Source organism: Hibiscus syriacus, unplaced genomic scaffold (genome assembly GCF_006381635.1).
Source record: "Hibiscus syriacus cultivar Baekdansim isolate YM2019G1 unplaced genomic scaffold, ASM638163v2 tig00110160_pilon, whole genome shotgun sequence".
NCBI lineage: Eukaryota > Viridiplantae > Streptophyta > Magnoliopsida > Malvales > Malvaceae > Hibiscus > Hibiscus syriacus.
In genome coordinates this window covers 5,991,801-6,016,895 of record NW_024062608.1, presented here as the reverse complement: position 1 = coordinate 6,016,895, position 25,095 = coordinate 5,991,801, and the positions used below count along the sequence as shown (strand labels likewise).

Here is a 25,095-nt window from a genome sequence, read left to right as displayed (position 1 = left end):
TGTTGAATTAGACTACCACTTTCTTCGCGAACTTGTTCTTGCTGGCAAACTTCGGACACAATACGTACCCTCACACTTGCAGATTGCTGATATCTTCACCAAAAGTGTATCTAGGCCTCTTTTTCAATTTTTCAGATCTAAGCTACACGTCTGTTCCAATCCGACGCTTAGCTTGCGGGGGGTGTTGAGGATCCTCTACCATAATCTACGGCATTCCATATATAACCATTGACCCTCAATTATAGGAGCTTGTTTAGCTTTTTCTTTCTATTTATTTTGTAATCATATCTTTATTGTAATTAAGTTATACACTATGTAATTGAATATATATATGCAATTTCTCACCACTAACAAGTGTGGTGGTTTTTCATAATATTCTCATTAACTTCCCTTCAAACTTTTAAGTGCTTCTACAACTTTGATCTTTGGTAACCTGTATTACCTATTCCTCTTTTTATCTTAATCAAATCTTTCCCATCACAGAGCTCTATTAATTGGTTTGAAAATACCCGTTTAATTTGTCCTTGGATACAAGTGGAGTCCAGTCCACTTTCTTAGCATCTGTTCTTTTCCTGATTCATCATAGCTTCTGTGGTCCTTTTGGCTAAAGCATTAGGCTATCATATGAAAAGTCTTAATTTGCAACCTAGTTTCTCGTTCTACATTGTTGGTTCTCTATATACACACGTTGACATTTTCCAGCCGACTGTTTTAGATTCAAAAGAATATCTTTAATAATTTTTTTATCAACAGAGGTATAAGTTACCCAGGCTGCCTATATATCAAGAGAAAGCATTAAAATCTGAGACAGTTGGTGGTGTTCTTCGTAATGGAATTTTGAATTATGTTAAAGAGTTGCGAGATGCAAAAGCCATGATCGATGGGAACATGGTGAGAATCACTCTAATCAACCAGTTGAATCTTAGAGCATCTTATTCATTAATCTTCTATAATTATGGAATAGTATTCATTCCTTTTTAAATAAGTCAATTTACCTTTTTACTGATAATTCCTGGTCTTCTTTTTATATTTAGGTTGTCAATTATGAAACTTGCACAACAGATGGTTTGCATGAAGTTGAGTTGTTTCTACTGCTAATGAAGGATATGTACATTGAAGGTTTCCTGGCCTATTCAGTTCTTTAACTTAATTATCTTTTCATGTTTGTTATACTGTTAAACCTAACATTTAATAATTTGTTCAAATTTTGCGAAGCATGCAGCCAGAAAGATGTTGTAGGTATTGTCAATTTTACTAGCTCTGTATGTTCCTTTTCATTCTTGAATTCAAAGGAACCGATTTCACAGGCTGTTGCAAATATAAAGGTACCCCATTTTGTTGCTTTTACTGTTTCTAGAAGAATGAACGGTCTTATTCACTTGAGTGGCATGTGCTTGTTATTCTTGTCTTATGAAATTCAAATTGTTCATGGCTGTGATCAGGATGATGTCATCAGGAGTTTGCTAAGCAGGCCGGATATCATTTGTGATGAAGCGGGTGAAGATGTAGGGCCAAATGACGATGTAATTAAGGAAACAAGAAATGACTCATCTTCTGAAAAGCCAGTTTCCCAACTTGTTTTACACTCCTTGAAGTGGGTTAGCATAGTTGATAAGTCTTTATTCTATCAAAAGAAACTAACTCTAATTGGAAGACTTATTTACTGTCATTCAATCTCTAATTTTCTCTTTTCTCTATCAATCAATTTGAGGAGTGATGCTTTCTGTTCCTTAGATCTTTGCTTTAGGCTTTCTTCCACTGAATTACTGTACATTATTATTGTCATGACTTCATGCAAAAAATTTGAGATTTGACTATGTTGTGTCTGCATTATTGATTACATAAGAGAAATTGTACATTATTATCATGATGGCTTCATGCTAAATAAATTAGAAGTTCCAATTTATTGTTCGACTATGTTGTGGTTGCATTATTGATTACAGAAGCATAAATGTAGGTTTTTACCAACTTCTTACACAAGCGACTAGCAAAATAGCATGTACTAGTGTACTCGTTCTTAATCAATATTTTCAATTTCTATATACGTGTTTTCTTTCTTCCATATCCAAGCAAATTTTCATTATTCTTGTACTATTCGCAAGTTGGAATAACGGAAGTTGATATATTCAGGAAAAATTCCAATCTTTCATAACCTAGGAGGGTCTTTGTACCGTGGTTGGCGGGTACATTTATTTGTGATTATCTTCAACCATCAGAAACACTCTAGGTTCTTCTTCTTTGTTTAATTGTGGGATAACATTTTTACGTGTGCAATCTTTGATAAATGAGTATTCTACCGGTCTTTGTACTGTTTTATTTGTTTAGAAAATGTTCTAATTTGGTGTTTTCTTGATCTGGTAGGTTTTAAAAGAGCATTTTGTTGCATTGATATCCATGGAAGCCACAAACGATGCCCCAAAATTCTTGGAACCAGAAGAAGAATCCCTTAAGTGACCACTAGATCTTTTTGGGATGTAGTCCTCCCTTACTCTTCGACACCGAACTCTTCCCATGTAAAAGGCAGAGAAATTACCGGTAAAGAAACTAGTCAGAAAACCATCAAGTCACCCAATGTCAACTTCGTTGCTGCTATCCTCATACTCCTCTCAGTCTTAGTAGGTTACATTTTTGTTAGAAAATCGTAGGGCACTGTGTGAACATTTGCTAGTAATATGGAGCACTCTAAGAATAGAATATAATAGAATGTTGTTACTCAAGTTTAGCTGATGCCTATTTTAACCTCCATTTTGCATTTAGTGTAACATGCTACAACATGACATGAACAAGGTATATTTGATGATTCTTAAAACAATATTGATCGTACTAATTATTTTATATGAAATATACTTATTTGGGTCAAATTGCTTTTAAAATTAAAAAGAACAATATAAAAAAATGCTAAAGAATGTAAATTTGATGAACAGATTAAAGAATCCTTGGATAGTTTAATGGTGAATCTGTCGTCTCCAATTAGTTGGAAACTTCCCCTCTTGAAACATTCAGGTTTGCGACATCTGCTGGTGAGCAAAGCGGTGAATCAGCCTCCCTTAGGCTGCAATTTGTTGACAACTGTGAGTTAAGCTTTTCAAAATTAAGCATACAATACGACGTCGGAAATGCTTAATTACCTTTTATCCACAATGACCACCGAACGAAGCTCACAATTGTTAAGGCTGAAAAAAAGAAATCAGATCATTCACATACGATCAGTTAAGGTTGCACAATTAATTAAATGTTACCGTTTGCAAGGCAGATGTCGTGGTTGGATGGCAGTCATTTCCAAGTACATATAAAATCTTCTGAAGGATTATGCCATGGCTCACTATCACCATCTGCTGCTCTGGCCTTGTCCACAACCTGTGATCAAATCTTATAAGTAGAATTAATCAACACAACCCTTGACTGTGTCTACGATTGTTTTGAAGAAAATGGTTACCATTCCATGAAAAGGACCATACGTGCAGCCATTTCCTCTTCAGACTCTCGGACGTCCGGATTCCACATGCTGTCTTCTTCTCCATCCATCTGATCCATTGATGCATTACCAACAAATATCAAAACATACGGACCTACTTCAATACAGATTGTCACTGGATATATATAATATTAAAGAACTCGCCATTGAAAAATCAATAGAGGGGAAAAGTGCTTGACACTCGCTGACCCTCCGCCTCATATCACAAGGTCGCTGACCCTGCATGCATGCAGTGCAGTCAATTAAATGCATGAATGATATGCATTTTCAAATATGGTTGGTTGATAGGTTTCGGGCCCTACCATGCGATCTCGACAAAGCTCAACAGCCATAATTTGGGGACAACTGTTCCCTCCATCTGCCTGGCTTTCACTACCGAAAACTTCCATAGCAGTTTGCACGGTCCTGTTAGTGAATCATTAGCTTGGGATTGAATTTGACAACAACTTATGAATCTTTAACAAGGGAGTTTGGAAATTAAGCAAAATTATTTTCTTTCAACCAGTACAGAGGGGAGGTGATGACTAAGTCAATCTTCTTAAGAAGCCCACTGGCATGAACATCCTTGCCAAGTTTACAAACCTGGAAAAACAAATGGAAAGATTAAGCTTGATTATATATATATATACATTAAAATTACTTGAGGTTTTTGCGACCCATAAGAATCCATTGGTTATTATTAATTACCTGCTGCAATCCCAAAGGGGAGAGTTGTGCATCAAATAGGTGATCAGACAAGAGTGCTTCACGGTCCTTGTCCCCTTCTACATTATGCATAGCTTGTCCATGACTCACCTGAAATTGATCACGGCTATGGTTTCATAAACAGCATTTTCTAATACGAGGGGTTAGCTTAATTGGTTTACATAATCATCACTTTGTTAAAATAAAACAATAACATATACCAAGTGAATAATTTTGCAAAGCTGCCATGGGTATGGAAATTGAGCTGATGCAGTATTCATAACTTCTCTGCAAATGGCAAGTGAATTAAGCAACGCAAAAGGGTTGTGATTGGGAAATAATTACTGGAGCAGAAACAGAATGTCAAGCGAGTATATAATGGTGGTAGAATTACGAGACCATATTTTGTAGTAAAGAATGAAAATTGATGGAACTTGAGAAGGAAAATTGTGAAGGGACTTTGAAAAATGTCGATTTGACCTCCTAGCAACTTTCAAATATGTATATAACATATAATGTGATTTCCCTTGATGTATATAGTTTATATTAACCTACCTATTCAAAGAAATACTATATTATAATACCATTGAAATGCTTAAACATTTCGTAGAAGAAATAATACAGTTGATATGCAAAACTGCAAGTCTTGGCCTTGCTTACCAGAAAATTCCCAGGTAAATGAATGAATCGAAGGAAAGAGCTGTGGAAAATTTGAAAACTTGGTTTAATCAACTCCCAGGAAAAGTATAATGAGCTTCTACTAATTTACTTTTGATTTAGGCGGTTTATAAATTGAACAATAGTCGATCCATGCAACGTAAACACGGACTACTCGGTTTCCTTTTTCTTCAAGGAAAATGTGTGTGCATGGAGAAACTATGTTTTCTTTTTCCTCTTGTTTTTCCTTGAAAACGCGATTGACTATTTACCATGGTTATTAAAACCGGATCGAATCGGCCGGTTTGACTGGTTGAACCGGGAACCGGTTGTCTGTCCGGTCCGGTCACCTTACAAAACCAGTTTTGCAACGAATCGGCCGGTTCAATGGTTCTGTTTTTTTTTTTAAAATAATAAATCAAACGACGTCGTTTGTTATGTTTTTTCAGCCCTAAATTTATTTTTTGATTATGATTATTGATACTTGTATCAATTATATACTTTTTTATTAACTTGTATCAATTATATATATATTTTTATTTAGTTTTCTGATTTGAACCGGAGTACAATATCTTTGGATTTTCCTTTACCCCGAAGAGAAGACCCCCTTTACAGTTTACATTGCTTTTCTTTCGGGTTTTAAACCCATTACAGAGAAAGAATTCTATTTTATTTCTTGGTTTTTGTCCTAGGAGTGGAGCATGCTTGGAATGGGCACATGATGGGACTTGATTAAAACTAATGACAAGCAATTTACAATTAGTAATGTGATATGTCCTTTAGCATTATTTGGATCTGCAAAGCTTCTTGTTGAACTCGATTCAATTCTTAATTATATAATATATGATAATAATAATAATAATAATATCATATCATATGCCAATGGCAATTCCTATGCAAATCATAAAAAATGACACCATTCCAAGGCTTTTCTATTATCTGTGTGTTTACTCTTGTTCTTATATATTATGATTAAAAGGTATGGGCAAGGGATGTGTTTGATTAAAAAATGGTGCTCCTGCAACTTTAATGCTCCAACCAAGTGTGGGTTTTAATAAATAAAAAAATTAAATCGGGTCGGGTCGGATTTTACTTGATTTGAATCATTTGTTTTCACTTGATTTTATGGTATTTAACTTATATATGTTATGACTTGTGACATTTTTATACCTTTTAATATTGTGAACTTAAAAAGAGTGTATATATATATATATATATATATATATATATTAATATTGCTTTTAATATTATGTAAAATTTTAAAAAAATATTATTTTATATAAACCGATTCAACCCGGTTCAACCACGGTTGAACCAATAAATCAGTATCTTCACCGATTTAAGATCTAATCCGATTTTAAAAACATTGCTATTTACACCGTCAAAGCCATACATATAGGGAAATTGTCACACACACTCGTTATATCTGCGTTACTATTTTTCTCAAGAAATTCCCTGGTTAGTTATTTCATGCCCTTAGATTTTATTAGACAAAAAGTTAAAATGCCAAGAAAAATAAAACAGTAATAATAACTAAAATAGATTATAATAAAACCAAACAAAAATGAAAATAATAAACAATTATTTACTCGTTAATAATCATTAAATCGATGGATAGAGACGTTAATTATACAATTTTTTTAAAATAGATTCGTATGTTCTTATGGTGCAGAAGAACATTGATAGATTATCTCCCAACATGCAACAATGATATGAACACAACAATATTACAACTACAATGATTAACAAACAATAACCTCTACTTTTTCTATAACCGAAACTCCTTAAAGTAGAGAAAACATTTTTATATACTTACACGATTTAAACAATACATTTACACTGAAATATTATTGAAAAGTTTTAATAACGGAACAGTAAATATCCACCATTAATATATAATATTATACTTTTTCATTAATGCATAATATTCTTCTCCATTAATACATAATATAATATTATATTGTTTAATAATGCATAATATTCCCTTCTTGTAATGTGTGAATTGAATGAAGAATTGACAGCATCAACTGCTTAAAGCATTTTGATCTAGCTAACATTATTGAAATGATTTCAAGATTGCTAACGTATGTAACTTGAGAGCTTAACAAATAATCTCAGTAAATTTGTAACGAATCACGTTGTGAATATCAAACTGAATGTTGATGCCCGGTTGCCCCTCGAAACAGGAATAAAACTAATTGCCATTTCCTTCTTCTGAAAGCTTCTCAGTAGCAACATCACTTGGAAGATCAAGGCCGCTAGGGATTTTTCCGGGATAGTTAGTTGTTGCAGGATCGGATCCCATCATACTGCAATGGAAAACAAGAAGGCAATTCAAAGAGAAGTTTTCGACAATAGTAACGTAGCGACAAATTTAGTTCAATTTCAAGTTTTTAAACTGTCATGCTTACCTTCTATCAACAAGAACTACAGACCGGAGCTCACAGTTCGCAAAGCTGCAAAAGACGGATCGAAAGTTCTTATTAATCAGTTAAATCCACAGATATACTAATAACATGCAATTGCCTATACGCCCTTCTTTGTGGTGGTTAATTACAATCAATAATTTTGCAGAACTCACTGTTTGCATATTTCGGTTTTCACTGATGGATGACAATCACGCCCAAACTCACTTAAGGTATGGTACAAAAATCCGCTGTGCGTAACGATTGCGATTTCCTTCTCCTTCCGTGTCCACAGCCTGCAACAAATGTTAAATTAGTCGTGGGGCAGTTTAGTTTTGGCATACACTTCCATTTCTTTGTTATGTTGATCCAACATAAAGGGAAAATCTGCACATCAGGGTGACAGAGACCACTCACCAATTCAGAAACTTCCTTCCTCTGGCTGCAACATCTTCGTTCCTTTCTCGGGTGTCAGCTACCCATAAAACATCATCGTCCCTTCCGATCTGAAAGGAAAAAAATAAAACAAGAATTTGAAACTATGTAAAAATTGCTGATAGTGAGAAATTGAGAATTGAGACAAGGCACTTGCCAGAGAAAAATCAATTGCAGGAAAGAGAGATCGATACTCCGTGATGCTTCTTCTTCTATCACATGGATGGACTCCCTGTGGTTCAATGGTTCAAGGAGGAAACAATGGAACTGAGATGACAAAGGCACAATACCCAAAGTTCAAACAAAAATAAAGAGGAAAATCTTAGGCAATTGATACTAATTGCAAATTCCACAACATGAACTTTTTTGAGTATACATATCTTTATCAGCTTACGGTTGGCTTTTGATTAACTACACTAGAATCAGTATGATCCATTATTCTTTTAAGCACAGAGCTTCTTAAAGTAAGCAATAAAAGAGATGACCTACATTTACCAATGAACTGAAAACAGTAGGGGTTATGTTACATGTTTCCCACATATGATGGGGATTGAGCTTTAGGTGTCAAAAACATTAGATTTCGAGCTTTTTATAATGATATGCCAGAACCATTAAAATTATGCTCCATCATAACCTAGAGAATTCTTCCAATCTTTATATCCATGTTGAGTCTGACTAATAACTAAGCATCTTCAAATGCATTTCGAGCACCATGTTATGCATTCCGGGAACTGGTACTTAAAGCAGAAAACTGGGAATTCAAATTGCAGAAAGCAAGAACACCATAATAGATGGCTAAATATATTGATGACTCCAACAGCAAAGTATAGGAATCCGATCAAACATACAAGTATACTGATGGATATTGAATACCCGTGACAGATATGTACAGGGGTTCAACAAAGAATTGAAGTAAAATTAGATCCTTTAGTCTCAGAGGAGAAAACACTGTCCATTACTATTGCAATGAATGCACGAAATTGGCTTCCATATTTGTTGTATGCAGCAGCACACAAACTGTAAGCAAAAACACAGTAAATTGCAGTAAATCTTTCCAGGGTGCATTGTTGTCAAGCAAACATATCAAGTTGAAGGACGTACCAATGTTCTCGACAAAGTTCAACAGCTACAAATGGCGGGCAATTCAGGCTCGTAATCTCAGGCGGTCACTTTCCCTGCATTTGCCACCATTAGTGGAAGAACATCTATCCCATCCTTTCTTCACCGCCAAAGACTCCCACTGCAGTTTGCATAGTCCTATAATACCAAAAGATAAAGCTAGAGTATAACAAATCTAAGTAAAAAAACTCGGACTGGGCATACAGTAATAGAAATGTCATGAATAGTTTCATTTTCCGGGCAATGGATATTCACTATTAAATTAATATAAATTCTGCACTGACTTTAGGTGAATCATACCGTTGTCTCATGAAATGAATATGTGCAAATATACCTAGGCAAGAGGGGAATAAACTTTTATTGCCATCCTAAACTTTTTATCTGTGTGGAATGGTAATGGGGAAGGCTCCTACTCGGTTAATCTCGCATCAGAGTTAGTGCCGGACTGTCTGAAGCTGAGCCTATTTTGGTCTAAACACGTTTGACTTGGGATAGCTCCCCTAGAGTGGAGTCTTTTGTATGGCAGGTAATTCATCCAAGGCTGGCAGTAAAAGGTGTTCTTGGGGTTGAGGACAATCTTTGCCCTTGTTGGTCAAGAACCGGAGACTGTTTCTCATTTATTTGTTTCCTGCAGAGTTGCGTGGGGTTTATGGTTTCGGTTCATGCTTTTTCGGAATGTGTCTTCTGCCCTTCCCGATAATCCTTCAGTATTCCTAGCAGTCTGGTTGAACTTGGTGCCACATTCAATAATATGCAACTTTATCCCTGCGGCAGTTTTATGGTCGTTATGGAAATGCAGAAATCATTTAATTTTTGAGAAGGGGAAATTAAATCCAACTCAGCTTTTTCATATAAAGATATAAGACTGGCAGAGTGGTTCTCGGCAAAGTTTCCCAATCTTCCTATCCTGTTAGATTGTCTTATTGGGGATCCATCCATAGCTGACTCTTGTATGAGGTGTAAGAAAACAGTTCCGTCCGCCCCCTCTTGGACTCCTCCTCCCCCGTTTTTTTTTTAAATTAATATTGACGGTGCGGTGGACAGGGATTGGAAAAATGGTGGTATTTGGAGGCATACTCCGGGACTCTGACAGCACCCTGCTAGGGACCTTTTCAGAATCGGTTGGGCCTGGTCCTCCTGCCCTGTCTGAATTGAAGGCAGTTAAAACCGGTTTGCTATTCTTCGTGGAATCTGAATGGGGTTCTAAGGGGAGATTGATTTTGGAAAGTGATTGTACTAATTCCTTGGAATGGTTAAAAAATCTTGGCTCTTGTCCCGCCTCGTTCAAGCGATTGCAAGTCTACAGTGGAGTGGATTAAATATCCTTTCTTCAGCTCCTATTTTCTTTAGTAACCTAGTTAAGGACATTCTGTCTATTGCATCAGCTAAGGCGTTTATAGTTAGGTTGATCCCAAGGGGTTGTAATTGTGAGGCTGATAAGTTAGCAAAGGAAGGGATTGAGTGATTGTAAGGTTTTTTTTAGTTGTTCTTTGTGTTTTTTTGTGAACAGGTGTATTTGGTGTATTTTTAAGTCTTATGTAACTTGTTTATTTTTAATATACTGAGGTACTCTTTTCTTCCTTCCGCTAGTAGTTCTTTCTTTAGGGAATGGGACTACTATAAGAGGTTTTTAATAAGGCCTCCTACTTCTATTAAAAAAAAATTTAAGGCACATCCAGAGAAGTGCTAACTGGGAGACGGATAAGCTAGCAAAATTAGGCATATTTGACAAACGAAACACTACATTAGGAATAAAAAGGGTTCACTGATTAAAATAAGGATTGAAAAATGATGCCAAAAGGTTTTCGTCTTTTCTAAAAGCAATACTACTATACTAGTAAAAGAAAGGAAAATGAAAAAAAAAGTAACCCAAGATTCAAGTACAGACTCTCGAGAAACAAACAAGAAGCTGAAAAGTTATAATACCTGAGCAAAGGAGAAACATGACCAAATCCACTTTCTTAGAAAGCCCAGTTTCATAAACATGCTTGCGCAGATTATCAACCTGTTATAAATTATAACAAGGGTCACAAATACAATTATGCTAACGCGCAATATTTAAAGAATAAACTCCCTAAAACGGTAAAACCAACTTTGATACACCAGATTTCAACAATCGAGAAAAGAAACACAGATTCCAAACAAACCCAATCGTTATATTTTTCATTTCTTTTTTTTCCTTTTGCAGGAAAAACACACACAATAATTTAACAAATGATTCCCATTATAAACCTGTTGCCACCAAGAGTGTGAGATGGGCATCAAAATATTCTTCGGATGAATAAGAAGCATGATTCTTTTCCCCCGCTACATATGAACCCCCTGAGCATGTCTCACCTGTAAAAAGAGCCCTTCGTTAAAACCAGATTGGCGTATCAACGTTCTTTCCAAAACCCTCTCAACATAAAAAATAGAGAAAATATAAGAAAGCAAGAACACAAACCAGGTGGAGAGTTTTACAACGATGCAAAGGATATATCCAGGAGTGATTGTTGAATCCATATCTGCAATCACCCAAAAGAAGAAAAAAAAAGAAACAAGTTTTACATATCACTCAAATGCAACAAGATCTCAGATTTGCCACCCAAAAAACGTACCCGAGACAGAGAGAAACAGAAGCCCGGGAATTGGTTTTCTTATGGATTTAAAAAGAAAAAAGTGGGGCTACGCACGCAGCACGGTGCGGGAATAAGAATAATAATGATGATGACGGTAAACCAAAGCTTTTATAAAATGGAGAAAAACTGACAAGGGAAATGTTAAATTTTGTTGGTTTTTAAGGCACTTTATTTATAATTTTTTATTGCCGATGTATCTATGGCGAAAACGTAAGTGCCCGCCTTTATAAGCCGTTGATCTGGACCAGATATTCCAGTATACATTAGCCACCCCCACATGGCCAACTGGCATCTCCCGCTTTGCTTCTTTATTAAATTTTGCTACTTTTCACTCTCCTTCCAAGTAATTGTGATTATTATTGACTTTTGAAAAATTAAAATTTTAGATTTTAAAGTTGATTATTTTAAATATTTTAAATAATTAAATTTTATAAAATATATTTTTATATATTTTTCAATAATAAATTTTAAATAATTACGTGTCAAAATTAAAATAATGAACAAAAATTAATAGAATAAAAGAAGTATATACTTTTGATATGATGCTGAGACGTGAGGAACTCGTTTTGTACTTTTGACTTTTTGTACTTCCGGGAAAAAGGACAGTAGTTGTCGAAATTCGCAGATTCCACGTAGGTTCATTGTTTCAGGATTTTTCTCGAATATTGAGTTTTAAATTTTATTAATTAAAAATTTGAGTCTCAAATATTATTTATAAAAATATTAGGTTTTATTCACGGCAATACATCTAACACACGCATATGATAAATTAGTGTATTGAAAAACTATATTCAGACACAAATAGATATCGAGATTTATTTAGTTTAAGAAATGGCAATGATAATATTTATAAGTATTGAAATACGAAATTATTTAAATCATGATAATATAATAGTTTTAAAAGATTTAAAATAAAAGTATAAAATTTTCTAATATATTAACTTTTACATCTATAAGTATCAAAATATTTTTGACAATTTTATTTTAATAATGGAATGAGAAAAATTTATTTAAATAATCATAAAAATATTATTACGTAAGAAAACAAATAATTGCTATAATGAAACAAAGATACTATATAAGATCGAGTGTAAATTCTGCACAGTCGATAACTAGCAGTTAACTTATTGCATTACTCAAAACTGTACCCCAGTCACTACAATCTAGTGTTTATCCCGTTGGAGGGAGAAAAAAATTAGATAACTAGAGAGACGAATTCGATACAGACTTGTTTAAATACATTTGTCAAGTTTCATCTTGTTGATTAATTAGATAGTCTTATATTGACTTATGTAACCAGAGATCGTATTCTATAAACAAAATATTAACATTTTCAACCTTAATAACTGAATACATGGAAGGAGATTGATTACAACTTTTATGCTCAAGCCTTGGTATTTTCGATGACATACTTATTCTATATTATCAATATCTTTTTCCTAAAAAATATAATTTTTTGTTTACTCATAAATTTACACCCTATAACATATAACCATACAAATATATTAATTTAATTTTATAATAAATTCACATATATGCAAATTTAATCAAGCATTTAAAATATATTTATATTTATAATCATATATATATAATTATATATAACTGTGTCTAGAATTTTTTGGAGATAAAATTCATGAACTCACATTATATATAATAATAAACTCATAATATAAATTGAATTGAAAATATTTTAAAATGAATTATCTTCAATTTAGATAAATATTTTATAATTTGATTAAAATTATCAACTCAAAGAAATGAATAGCCAAAGACGAAAAAAAACACATAAACTTTTATATTTTCAAATAAACAATAACAAAGGAAATGGATGTTAGCTATTTTTAATAAATAATATTTAAATGGTTTCCAAATTCTAAAGTAATATATATATTTTTGGGGCAATCTATTTTTTCATTAAGTAGATAGATATTACATTTATAATATAAATATTGAAATTCAAACTTATACAAAATAATAAAATATGAATATTCTTGATCATTCAATCAATTAATAGATCAATAAAGCAAATAAATTTAATAATTTATTATATATTATATATATATTAGGGGCCAAATTAATATTTAATATATATATATATTATATATATATATATAATATATATATATATATATATTATATATATATATATATTACGGGCCATAGCCCCATTAATCTTAAGGTTGTTCCGCCTCATTAATTAAGGGTGTTCCGCCTCTGCTCCTATATCGCCTGTATGAGAAAATTGCCCATAATTTGAACGTATTTAAAGAAGTTGTCTAACAACACGGTTGACTTCCCTTGAACAATATAAATGTCATCTTATTTGAGAAAATAAAATTCTAATTGTATTAAATGGACAAATTTTTTTCTAGATGCATTCTTTAGGCATTTTTCCAACCTTAAAAAATCATTTAGTAGAATCATTCTTATTAGTCTTCACTTATCACATATCATAATTACTTATCATATAATATAAGCTAACTTTGAAAGGCCTGGGACCCAAATTGGGCAAGTCATGAACCTCCCTCGTTTGATCAATTAATACATTTAAAAGTTCGCTTAATATAAAAGTAAATGTACAAATTATGTCTCATCAAATATTTTAGTATTTAATTTTTTTTTTGTTAAAGATGAATAATTAACGTTTTCTCGGTTATACTTTTAGGTAATTACAGTTTTTTTTTAAATTAAAAATAAAAATGTTATTTTTATTTTATTAAAAAATATTTTCTTTAAACAAAAAAAATAAACTTAAAATATTCTCCTTCTTCTCTCTCACCCCCTCCGCAAGCCCTTCCGCAAAAAAATAAACTTAAAATATTCTAGCTTGGGATTTGTTTTTTATTGAATACAAATCGCATCAAAAAAATTATTGTTTACTTTGGAGATTGGTTTTTATTGAATACAGATTGCATTAAAACAAGGTTTTGATTTTGGTCATTTGGTTTTGGAGCTTCTTATAGAATAAAATCTCATATATTTTTGGACCAGGTTTATTTTGCACAGGTGAGAAAGAGGGGGAACAGAGGAAGGAGAAGGGAGAGGAGAGGGATAGTGGTGATGGTGGCGCCGGAGAAGAGGGACGGGGAGGAGAGATTTTTCTTAATTTTTTTTAAAACAATATATTTGTTTCTGAATAAGAAATTATTTTTTAAAATATTTTAAATAAAATTTTAAAATTACGGAAGATGACATGTGTCACTTAACAAATATATTTAACGGCGGTTAACATCTAGACACATAAAAATATAACGTTAGAAACATTAGACATATATTTTTAACGAAAATTTTTTATGTACTAAAACGTTTTTCGAAATATAATTTAGACACTCATTTTTGTATTAAACCTTAAAAGTTCAATATTTTAATCAAAATGTTACCAGTTTTTTATTTCCCAAAAAAGAAAAAAAGTTATATTAGAGGTTACTAAATTATATTTAAATATTTTTGAATTTAAATTTGAGAATTATTGTACTAAAAACACTAAGAGTAAAATATATTAGAGGTTATTAAAATATATTTATTTGATTATTTTAATCAAATTTATTGTGTGATTGTGTTGGTTAAAGTGAGTGTTATACGGTTGTTCTTTAATATTTCAAGTTTAAACAATTATGTTTGTAGAGAGAGTGTTCATTGTGAATTATTAAAAAAAATTATGAATAAATATTAAATTTTTTAAAAATATATTATTTTAACAAATATAATAACTATTTTTAATAATTAAAAAATTATTTAAGCATAAATCAATGACCTAGTATCTATCATCGGAGACTTGGAGGGCGGTGGTTTAGGCTCTGATTATGACCTCTCTTGGTCAAAATAAAACTAAAATTGAATTTCACTTCTCATTCTTAAATATAACTAACTTATTATTATTAGTTTAATATATTTATTTTGTATATATAATTTTCAATATGTTAGTTTTTTCGGTGGTCGGTGAATTATATTAATTCATTCATTGTTTATTATTTTGTATGGATATATTCAACCAAAAGCCTAAACAACACATATCTTTGACTAGGACTATATGCGCAATTTCACACGAATGTTTACAGGATTCAAATAGTCAATTTTACACGCGCCTCCCACTTTATTCCTATGTACAATGTTCTTATGACATGCATGCATTAAACAATTAAAGCGTGTGATTCTTCGTAAGCATCCGTGTATTTAGTTTTTAGTATTGGTAGATCTAGAAATTTAAAAATAGAGTTTTAAATTTTAAATTTTAAATTTTTTTAAAAAATAATGAGTATGCAAAATTTTTATTCTTTCTTTTTTATTTAATATATTAAGTTAAATTTAATCATTTTCTTAAAATAATAGGATGTACTTAACCTTATCGGGCTTAGTGTATTATCCCCTTGCTTTTAGGATGTCCTTCAAATAAAATGTCTAATTCCATCTTTGAACATAATCATTATATGTGATTAATTATTGCATTAATCAATATAAAATCGTTTTTTAAACAGTATCTTTTTTTGACATAATAATATATTGGGTAAACTGCAAGATTGGTCACTGATTAAAAAAACTTAATATTTCATATTTACAAGAACTCTATCCCACACTTGTGCCGGCTTTTCCCTGCCTCCACCGCTTGTGGCCGCCAGCTCACCTACAAATTTTTGGTCGCCGGGACAATCTCATCTTTATAAACCATTGCTTCAACTCCCAAACTCAAACCCAAACCCAAACCCAGGCTTCATTGAGTTCAATGGAAACCCAGTCTTTATTTTCATCTATGTTTTCTTTTGCTCCATGGACCATTATTGTTGAATGGAGGTCCCTTATCCTCTAAGGACTAAGCACTCACCCTGGCTGTAGTGACCCTAGCTGCTCTTTTCGTTGTGATTCGGTCTCGTAAGCTTTACTTTAATGCCTTGAATAGGAGTTCTTAAATTGTTACTCGAATCATGGCTTCGTTTTACCGCATGGTGGTTCAACCATCGCCGTGGTTGCACGGTCAATGCGAGACTGAGATATGGGTGTGAGTGAGGGCATATGGTTGAACCAAACGCTTCCTTCAACATCACTTCATATAACACTATCTATCTCTTCAATTGTTCCCCTCGCCTTTTGATGTCTCCTTTGAACTGCACTCCCACCAGTCTTTGTCACCGATATTTGGAGAGCTCCAGACCTGTGGAGGCCAAACGAGCATTATAGTGTGCTAATGGGGATTGAAAAAATGTGGATTGAATCCTTCAAAATTTTTGAAATTTTTTTAATTTAAATCTCTAACTTTTTAAGAAAAAATTTCCCCCAAAACTCTATCACTAAGTTTCTCCGCTGACATCAATTGCGATAATTTTATGCTATAATTATATGCTAGGTCGTAGCATGTTGAGCTACAACTGCATTTTGTATGGGAGCTTATATATTAGAGGTTAATTATGTGCCCACATGAGAGCAAATAGTATAATTGCTCGTCCAACTCAGTTGGTAGAGCGCAAGGCTCTTAATTTTGTGGTCGTGGGATCGAGTCTCACGGTAGATAATTCATAATTGGAGGTCTCTCACGGAAACTACTCTCAACCTGGCGTTAGGGGCAACCTACTATCCTACCTCCCCTTATCCTATTACATATGGGAATAGGGTCAACTAATTTTTTTTTATGAGAGCAAATAGTATATATCATGACCAAGCTTTGACTATTGGGTCCTCATATTTCAGGAACAAAGTTGTGGTATACTTCATTAATGGCTGATTGGATGCATGTAAATAATTTAATGTAACGAAAAGGAAATGTTAAGGGTTATTTACATCAGTTGAGCCGGATTGGTTGTTACTTCAAACTATCAACTACTTACATACTGACGGTTATTTTGCTAGTAACAAATATTAATTTTATCCGGTATATATTTTTAATAAATTTTAACTCTAATTCTAATTTTATCTAGAGCGGTAGAAAGAAATAATTCTAAAAAAAAGGTAAAGTGCTCCTAGTATGTTTAAAATTCATGACAAAAAAATAAAAATGAAAATAAACAATTTAACCAACTAGTCAAATATTCTTTCTTATATAAATAAATAAATAATATTAAAATCACTTAATAAAATATAATTTAAAAGTTTATTCCTTTTTTTCTCTCGCTTTTTAAATTGTTCTCTTAATTTCTTGAATGTTCTTTTTATCAAATATAATTTTTTTTTCATCATTACCTATTGTGATAATAAAAGAATAAAATTATTTTTTAAAAACTAAGGTAGACAATAGTTGTTATAAGAATAATTCGATCTAGTGGCAAAATTTGGTGATAGAATTTGGGGGCTAATTTAAAACTTTAAAAAAGTTTAGATGTTTAAATTATTTTTTTTTAAATTTTGAAGGTTCAGTTTATATTTTTTGAAAAATTTGGGTCTAATCAAAAATTTTTTTAATTTAAGAGGCTTAATGAGATTTTTTAAAAATTATGGGACGTGTTTAATTAAACAAATTTAAAGTTTAATCTAAATTTATAAAAGTTTTGTGGGGGCAAATTAAATTTTTAAAAATTGTTAGGGGATAAAATTATAATTTTTAAAAATATTTGGGGTGAGGGCGTGGCCCCCACATGTTCCCATTTAATTCCGCCTCCATTCGATCACATGTAAATTGTCTTCAAGTTCTAATATGTACAAATTTTATAAAAGAAAAAAAATAAAATAGTATTACGTACAGCAATTTATGATATATTAAGTTTCTGTTTGGTTATAGGAATTATATGTTATTTTTATTTTTATTTGCTTAAAAAATAAAAAATATATTGAATTTTTTTGTTTGGTTGTAAAATTAGAAAATGAAAATAAAAATAAGTGAAAATATAAAAAAATTATTTTTTTAGTATTTTTATTAAAATTATTTTAAAATTTTGAAAAAATGAGAAAACATGAGATATTCGTTTTTAACTTAATTTACATGGACTCATATCTTTTTAAGAATATTTTTTTTCGACTTAATGGTCCTTGAAACTTTCAAACTTTTAAAAAAATCAATACGGTCCCTAAACTTTTGAAAAAATAATTTCAGTGACCGAAAATGCCTTATAATATACGATTTTAACCAACTTTTTTTGATTTGCGAAAATGACCAACAAATTCGCAACGCAAACTTTAATTTCGCAACATAGTTTCCAAATTCGCAACTCAGTTTCTGCAATCGCAACGCAAATTTCTTTCTCGCAACGCGATTTTCAAATTCGCAACGCTATTTCCAAATTCGCAACATGGAATTTCAAATTCGCAACTCAATTTCTGAATTCGCAAAGCGAATTTCTTTTTCGCAACACAAGTTTCCTTTTCGCAACAAGATTTTCTAAATCGCAACATGAATTTTGTTTTCGCAACTCGATTTTCGAATTCGCAACACGGATTTTAATTTCACAACAGCTTTTATTTTCGCAACACAAATGTTTTAGGTATATAAACTACGCAGCAACAACAACTCATAACCTAAATCCCTAAATCGTAACTCATTCCATCTCCACCTCTCACTCTCTCCGGCGACATCTATTCCTATATCCAACGACATCCTTCCCCATCTCTAATATTTTTACATAATTTTATTTCTATATAATTTTTTAATGATTTCTCTCCTAAATTATCAATTATCAACTATCAACTTAATAAATGTATGTTTTTCTCTAAGTTAGTGATGATATCTAGTTTATAGCTCGTTTGTTTAGTAAATTAATTTACAATTTGTAGAATGAAATCATTTAATGTTGATCATGTTTGGATAGATTTGTGTTTTGGAGAATGTTAATGGTGTTTTACAATATATGCCTTTACCCATGAATCTTCAACTAAAATTGTCATTAAAAAGTTAACTTATGAAACTCTAATGTTACGTATTGCAAAGAAATTGAATTTAGAGCCTCTAAGTGGATTTAAGTTATCTTATAAGAGAAAATGTAAAGTTTATTTGCTAACCGACAATGAAGATGTTGAACGATTTATTACTTACATTAGTGTTTCGCAAGATGATGTTACATTGTATGTTGTTGAACCTAGAAGTAGTGAAGTTGGGTCAGTAGCGGGTAGTAATCAACTAAGTGCTTCAACCCCAGTTTATGGTGCTCACAATGTACAACTTTGTTATCAACCTCAAAATTTAATGGTTCAACCACAATTTCATCACCAAGAAAATTTTGTTTCACCATATTTCCTATACCAAACACAATATCAAACACAATCTCAAAACCCACAACCTTTCCCTAATCCAAATCCCAATCAACTTTCAGCACCAAATTCTGGTTTCGTATTGACCAGTTAGACGATGATGAGCCAACAGAAAAAGTTGTGAGTACTATTCAGTATTCGAAATTTGATCTTGGTCAATACCCGGACTTTGATCTTGGTCAATACTCAGATTTTGATGATGTTTCAGAAGAAGAAACATACCCTGCGTTTAATGATTTTGATATTGTTCAATACCCAAATTTTGATGATGAAACAGCCGCTGCCGAGGAAGATGTTGTTGATGATAATGAGGAGGAAGTTACGACTATGAATGAACATGTTGATCATTCATTCTGTAATTCATATAACCCTGAAGAAGAAAAAGAAGAAGAAGAAGAAGTCCCGAAAGAAAAGAAAAAGAAGAAAATGTCACGGTAGTATAACTGGAATATGCCAGAATTACTTCAGATACCGGAAGAAGAGTTGGTAAAGATAGCAGTTGATTGTTACACAAAAGTTATTTGTATCAAGAAAGATGATTGTTTTGATACAAAGGAAGACTTGAAGATAGCTTTGTATACGAAATGTGTAGAAGATGACTATCAACTAAAAGTTAACAAATCAAGCAAAGATCATTTCGAAACAAAGTGTATGATTGATAAAAACTATACGTGGCGTATGATTGCAAAGAGGATAAAAGATTGCGAAATGTTTCAAATTAGGACTTTTATTGATAAATATACATGTTCAAGAACCCAAGTTTTTCTTCACTATAGACAGGCAAACAAAAAGGTGTTGGGTGGTTTTCTGGCTGAGTTAATGTTTTTGAATGACATGGTATATCGGGGACATGAAATTATGACTGACATGAATTCTCGGTTCAAGATTAGTATCTCATATTCTCAAGCTTGAAGAGCCAAATGTTATGTCTTGGAATTGTTGAGGGGGTCGCCAGAAGTATCGTTTGCCCAACTGCCGGCTCATTGTCACAATTTAAAGCTAAAAAATCCTTCAAATGAGTTGCGTGAAAAGACGAAGGCATAATAGTCCATCACGTCTTTTTTATTTTCTTCAATTTCCTTATAATCAGAAGATGTGACACCCATGCATCAATATGTTGTTTTATAAAAAAATACATATATTAGTGAATTTAATAAATTTTAAAAAAATAATCAAAATCAATATAAGAAGAATATAAGACTTACCCTCCGTTCGAAATAGACATTCTCTTCAACCCCTAATAAAACACCCCACCAAGACCGCTCAAGAAACAAATGTATATTGTCGATTTTGCATATGTCAGTGTAGCACCCCTGGCTCCACTCATGTAGATAAAAATCAACTACGGTCTTAGCCCAAAGGGTATTATCAATAATTGTGTATGGTAGTGTGCTCATCTCATACTGAGGAATGGTATTGGCCGGTAACTGATACGAAAGCCAACTCTGATCCATCATATCGGGCACGAGAGGGGGTTTATCAATATGTCGACATAGTATACCATGTGAATCGGGCTCTTGAATGGTGGGAGGGGCCTATTGAACGATGGGAGATGCCTCTTGAACGATGGAAGGGGCCTCTTGAACGATGACAGGTGAATCGGGCTTCTTCTTACGTAGTCTTAGAACTATTGGGGTGAAAGGAGACGTAATGACACGTCTACGATATCTGATGCGTGAACCCCATCGTGCAAGAAAAACCCGACGTAAAGCATCTACCTTATCGAGCCACTAAAAATAAATTAATACATAAATCAGTAAATAAATAAAAAAATAATGTCGAAAAAGGTTATTTGCATTTTTAGTATATTATTAAACAAACTTACCTCATTGCGTAGAGTATGAACCTCATTCTGCAACGATTAACAATCTCACGTAGAGCGGCTACCTCATAACGTAAAGTAGATACCTCTCCACGTAAAGTAGATACCTCACCACATAAAGCACCATTGTCATCACGTAAAATAGCTACCTCACCACGTATAGACCGTACCTCATCACGCCATGCACAGTTGTCGTCACGTAAAGTACCGACCTCATCACACAAAGTACTGACCTCATCATGTAACTTCCCTAACTCATCCTGTGGAGGTGAAGGACGGGGAGATAAATGTCGTGACATCTTTGCCGGTCGCCTATCATGAGGTGATGGTGGAGAAGAGGCTCGATGATATGATGAAATAGGTGATGGCTCTCGGTGTGGAGGTGTATAATCGGCTCGATCAGGTGATGGCTCTCGGTGTCGAGCTGTAGAATCGACTCGATCAGGTGATGGCTCTCGAAGTGGGGGGTGCTCATCATCCGTACCATAAAAAAACTCCTACTATCTTGCCACCAATCAGTAGCAAGCTCAGCCTCTGTAATAGATAGTTTGCCTCCTAACAATATAAAACTCAAACAAAGTCAAACGTCTACTAGTAATAACTTGTTTATATATGGTAGTATTTGTGTTAACTTACATCATTCATTGTCTTATATGGTAGTAAATCTTCCCAATCCAATAGCCAGATCCTCCTCCAGGTAATAACCCTAGGAATATCATTTGAATTTTTGATGGCATATGTCTGCATGCTGGGAAAAGCCTCAAATATCCAAATCTACAAACAATATAATACACAAACATTAATTTTAGTAATTGTTAAATAATTAATTATAATTTTGGAAACATTATATAGAAATTCTTACCTTAAAGGCCCAAATAAAGCCTACCAAAGTGTATTTGAAACCATGGCCACACAAACTACGACGGTCCTCAAAGGCATACGACAACTTTTTCTAGGTAGCTTTCCATAGATATGAACCCCACAGAAACATGTTCCATGCATCTAGGTCATCTACCAATAATATTAAATCCTGAGAAATAGGTTGTTTACCCTCTTTGGCTAAAAAACCGGTCAAAAGTAATAAAAGGCATACTCGGACAACATCAAGGTTATCCATCAGAGTAAAACCATCTTTAAGAAGTAATCTTTTCAAATCGTCGACGTGTAAACTGGGCTTCGCCTTTGCCAGCTCAGGAAAAACCTGAAATAACCATGATGGGCAGGCGATATGACTAGTGTACGGACCTACTTCATCGTGTCATCTGAAACGTAGACCAGTGATTAAGCAAAACTCCTCCCGCCCAAAACGAGTATACGCCGGTGGAAAATGAAACCATATCTCTTCATCACCACGTTGTATCCTCTCAGGTAGATCGTTAGTAATGGTTTGAAGAAACAAATGGGTCAACATAGCATCTCCACCTGGATGTTGTACTTTCAGCCATGACCCGAAACAAGTATTCTCAAACAAATTTCTTTGTACAGGTGTACGTGTCGACGCAATTGTAGTGGCTAGGCTTAATTTATTCCTTAAAGTCAATGAAGCCGAAAAAATTCCTAACAAAAACAATAAACATACCAAGTTAGATATACCAAAAACTACAAATAATACACTATAAACAGACATGATATTAAACAGGGAAAATATAGCCAAATATGTTTCAAACTAGCACGGTATTCACCCAAGTCATTATTCTATCATAGTTCACAAAATGCATCAGAAAACATTCCAGAAGTAAGCACTTATATAAACATTTAAAAGGACAACATATAGGTTTAGTGCAAGTTCAAGGATAACATAAAGAGTAGTAGTTTATTCTTGAAACTTAAATTCGCAACACTGTGAAGTTAGTATTTGTCTTTGTTTTTTTGGTTGAAGTAATGCAATCCATTCAAGTTTCAATTTGCAGAAGAAGAGTAGTTTTTGAAACTTAAATTCGCAACCCGAAACTAAAATCGCGTTGCGATTTTCATTTTCGCGTTGCGATTTTCGTGTTGCGAATTTAAGTTTCAAAAACTATTCTTCTGCAAATTGAAACTTGAATGAATTGCATTACTTCAACCAAAATACTAACTTCACATGGTTAAAGAATAAACAATTTAGTAGTATTGGCAGCAACCAAATGAATTTACTAAGAAATCTAAGTGAAATGGTTAATCTATATATTGAAATTACCAGTAAATTTATCATCAATTTAAATATGAAAAATCTAATAATAATATAAAATTTTCAAAATAAAAATAATTAAAAAAACTAACCCTCGGTGGTTGATTTTCCATTTGTGGCCATGAATGGTTATGAGAGGGTGGCTCTAAGAGATGGAGATAAAGGGGGGTCGTCGGATATAGGGACGGATGTCGCAAGATATGGGGACGGATGTCACCGGAGATGAGGACGAATGTCGCCATAGAGAGTGAGAGATAAAGATGGGATTGAGTTGTGATTTAGGGTTTTAGGTTATGAGTTGCGATTATACTGTTTACATTTGTGTTGCGAAATTAATATTATGTTTCAAATTCGAAAATAAAATTCACGTTGCGGAAATAAACGCGCTTTGCGAATTTGATTTATGTGTTGCAAATTACAAATTCGCGTTACGATTTACATATTCGCGTTACAAATTCTAAAAATCGCGTTGCGATTGCAGAGACTGAGTTGCGAAATTGGGAAATTCGCGTTGCAAAATTGGAGTTCGCGTTGCGAATTTGTTGGTCATTTTTCGCAAATCCAAAAAAGTTGGTTAAAATCGTATATTATAAGGCATTTTCGGTCACTTAAGTTATTTTCTCTAAACTTTTTTATACTCAATGTGATCCTTAAACTATTTTTTTAACTAATTTAGTTTTATTGTAATTTAATATTTAATGTATTGAATATCTTAATAATTGTTTATATTTTATATTTTAAATTTAAATAATTTCTTATTTTTTATAAAAAAATTAAATAAGTCCTCAAACTTTATAAAAAAATTAATTAGGCCCTCGAACTTAGCCAAAAAATTAATTAAGTTCATCTATTATATCATCGTCCATCGTGAACTACCACATCAACATTTTAGATTATCAAGTAAGCTTTATAAATTGTAATGTATGAGTTGTAACGATCAATATTTGATTCTGTTGGTAAAAAGATTACATTAGTTTTTCCTCGTATTAACAGTCACGTTTAGTGTAAAAAAATTCAGGGGGTACACTAGTTCCTCTCCCAAGTTTGAGGCATTTTCTTTCTTTTTTTTTCCTCTAGTTTCAAGGTTTTGCCTTTACTAATCTGAATCGACCCATGTCACACACCTGATTTTGGTGGGTGAGTCTCCTAGCGGAGATTTTCTACATACACAAGGACTCGAATCTGAGACATTGTTTAAGAGATATCAAGTTGCTTACCACTTGAACCAAATTCCATTGGTTTGAGGCTTTAAATACTACTAAATATTTTTTTTTATTTTAACAACATTTTTGTATGCTCTTGTTTAGAATAATTTTTATATATATTTTTAGTTTAATTGATCTTCAATATACAAGAACATTATATTCTTATTATAAATTTAAATAATTTTCATGTTATAATTTTTTTATAAACTCTATTGTTTTATATTTACATAACTCACATGTTCAATTTATATAATATTTTTTTAATAATTAGATTTTATTTTCATTATTTAATATCTATTTGTTCATCTTTAGTTTTAAGAAAATATGTATAAAATATATTTT

General features: G+C 32.6%; 2 protein-coding genes and 1 pseudogene across 2 annotated transcripts; 1 reads left to right on the top strand and 2 right to left on the bottom strand.

The window, feature by feature from the left end:
- The first annotated feature begins 366 nt into the window (after positions 1–366).
- On the top strand, positions 367–2,597 carry LOC120216454. The gene is made up of 6 exons (XM_039213877.1): positions 367–428; positions 771–891; positions 1,035–1,119; positions 1,216–1,325; positions 1,443–1,594; positions 2,362–2,597. The coding sequence occupies exons 2-6, from the start codon at positions 874–876 to the stop codon at positions 2,366–2,368; spliced, it is 372 nt and encodes a 123-aa protein (XP_039069808.1). The 5' UTR covers positions 367–428; positions 771–873; the 3' UTR covers positions 2,369–2,597.
- A 368-nt stretch (positions 2,598–2,965) lies between these two features.
- Positions 2,966–4,513, bottom strand: LOC120216340 (phosphoglycerate mutase-like protein 1). The gene is made up of 9 exons (XM_039213792.1): positions 4,381–4,513; positions 4,163–4,270; positions 3,978–4,057; positions 3,778–3,880; positions 3,620–3,694; positions 3,437–3,525; positions 3,240–3,357; positions 3,129–3,173; positions 2,966–3,052 (listed from the first exon to the last, which is right to left on the bottom strand). The coding sequence occupies exons 1-8, from the start codon at positions 4,438–4,440 to the stop codon at positions 3,168–3,170; spliced, it is 639 nt and encodes a 212-aa protein (XP_039069723.1). The 5' UTR covers positions 4,441–4,513; the 3' UTR covers positions 2,966–3,052; positions 3,129–3,167.
- A 2,263-nt stretch (positions 4,514–6,776) lies between these two features.
- On the bottom strand, positions 6,777–11,529 carry LOC120216451 (annotated as a pseudogene).
- Positions 11,530–25,095: the final 13,566 nt, after the last annotated feature.

Excerpts from the sequence above, each read along its gene's own strand:
- LOC120216454 (XM_039213877.1), top strand. Across the intron at positions 1,120-1,215 it reads GAAGGATATGTACATTGAAG|CATGCAGCCAGAAAGATGTT; the intron begins GTTTCCTGGCCT and ends AATTTTGCGAAG. Across the intron at positions 1,326-1,442 it reads AGGCTGTTGCAAATATAAAG|GATGATGTCATCAGGAGTTT; the intron begins GTACCCCATTTT and ends GGCTGTGATCAG.
- LOC120216340 (XM_039213792.1), bottom strand. The coding sequence starts at position 4,440 with ATGAATACTGCATCAGCTCAATTTCCATACCCATGGCAGCTTTGCAAA. Across the intron at positions 3,526-3,619 it reads CCTCTATTGATTTTTCAATG|ATGGATGGAGAAGAAGACAG; the intron begins GCGAGTTCTTTA and ends TCAATGGATCAG. Across the intron at positions 3,358-3,436 it reads ATGGTCCTTTTCATGGAATG|GTTGTGGACAAGGCCAGAGC; the intron begins GTAACCATTTTC and ends ATTTGATCACAG.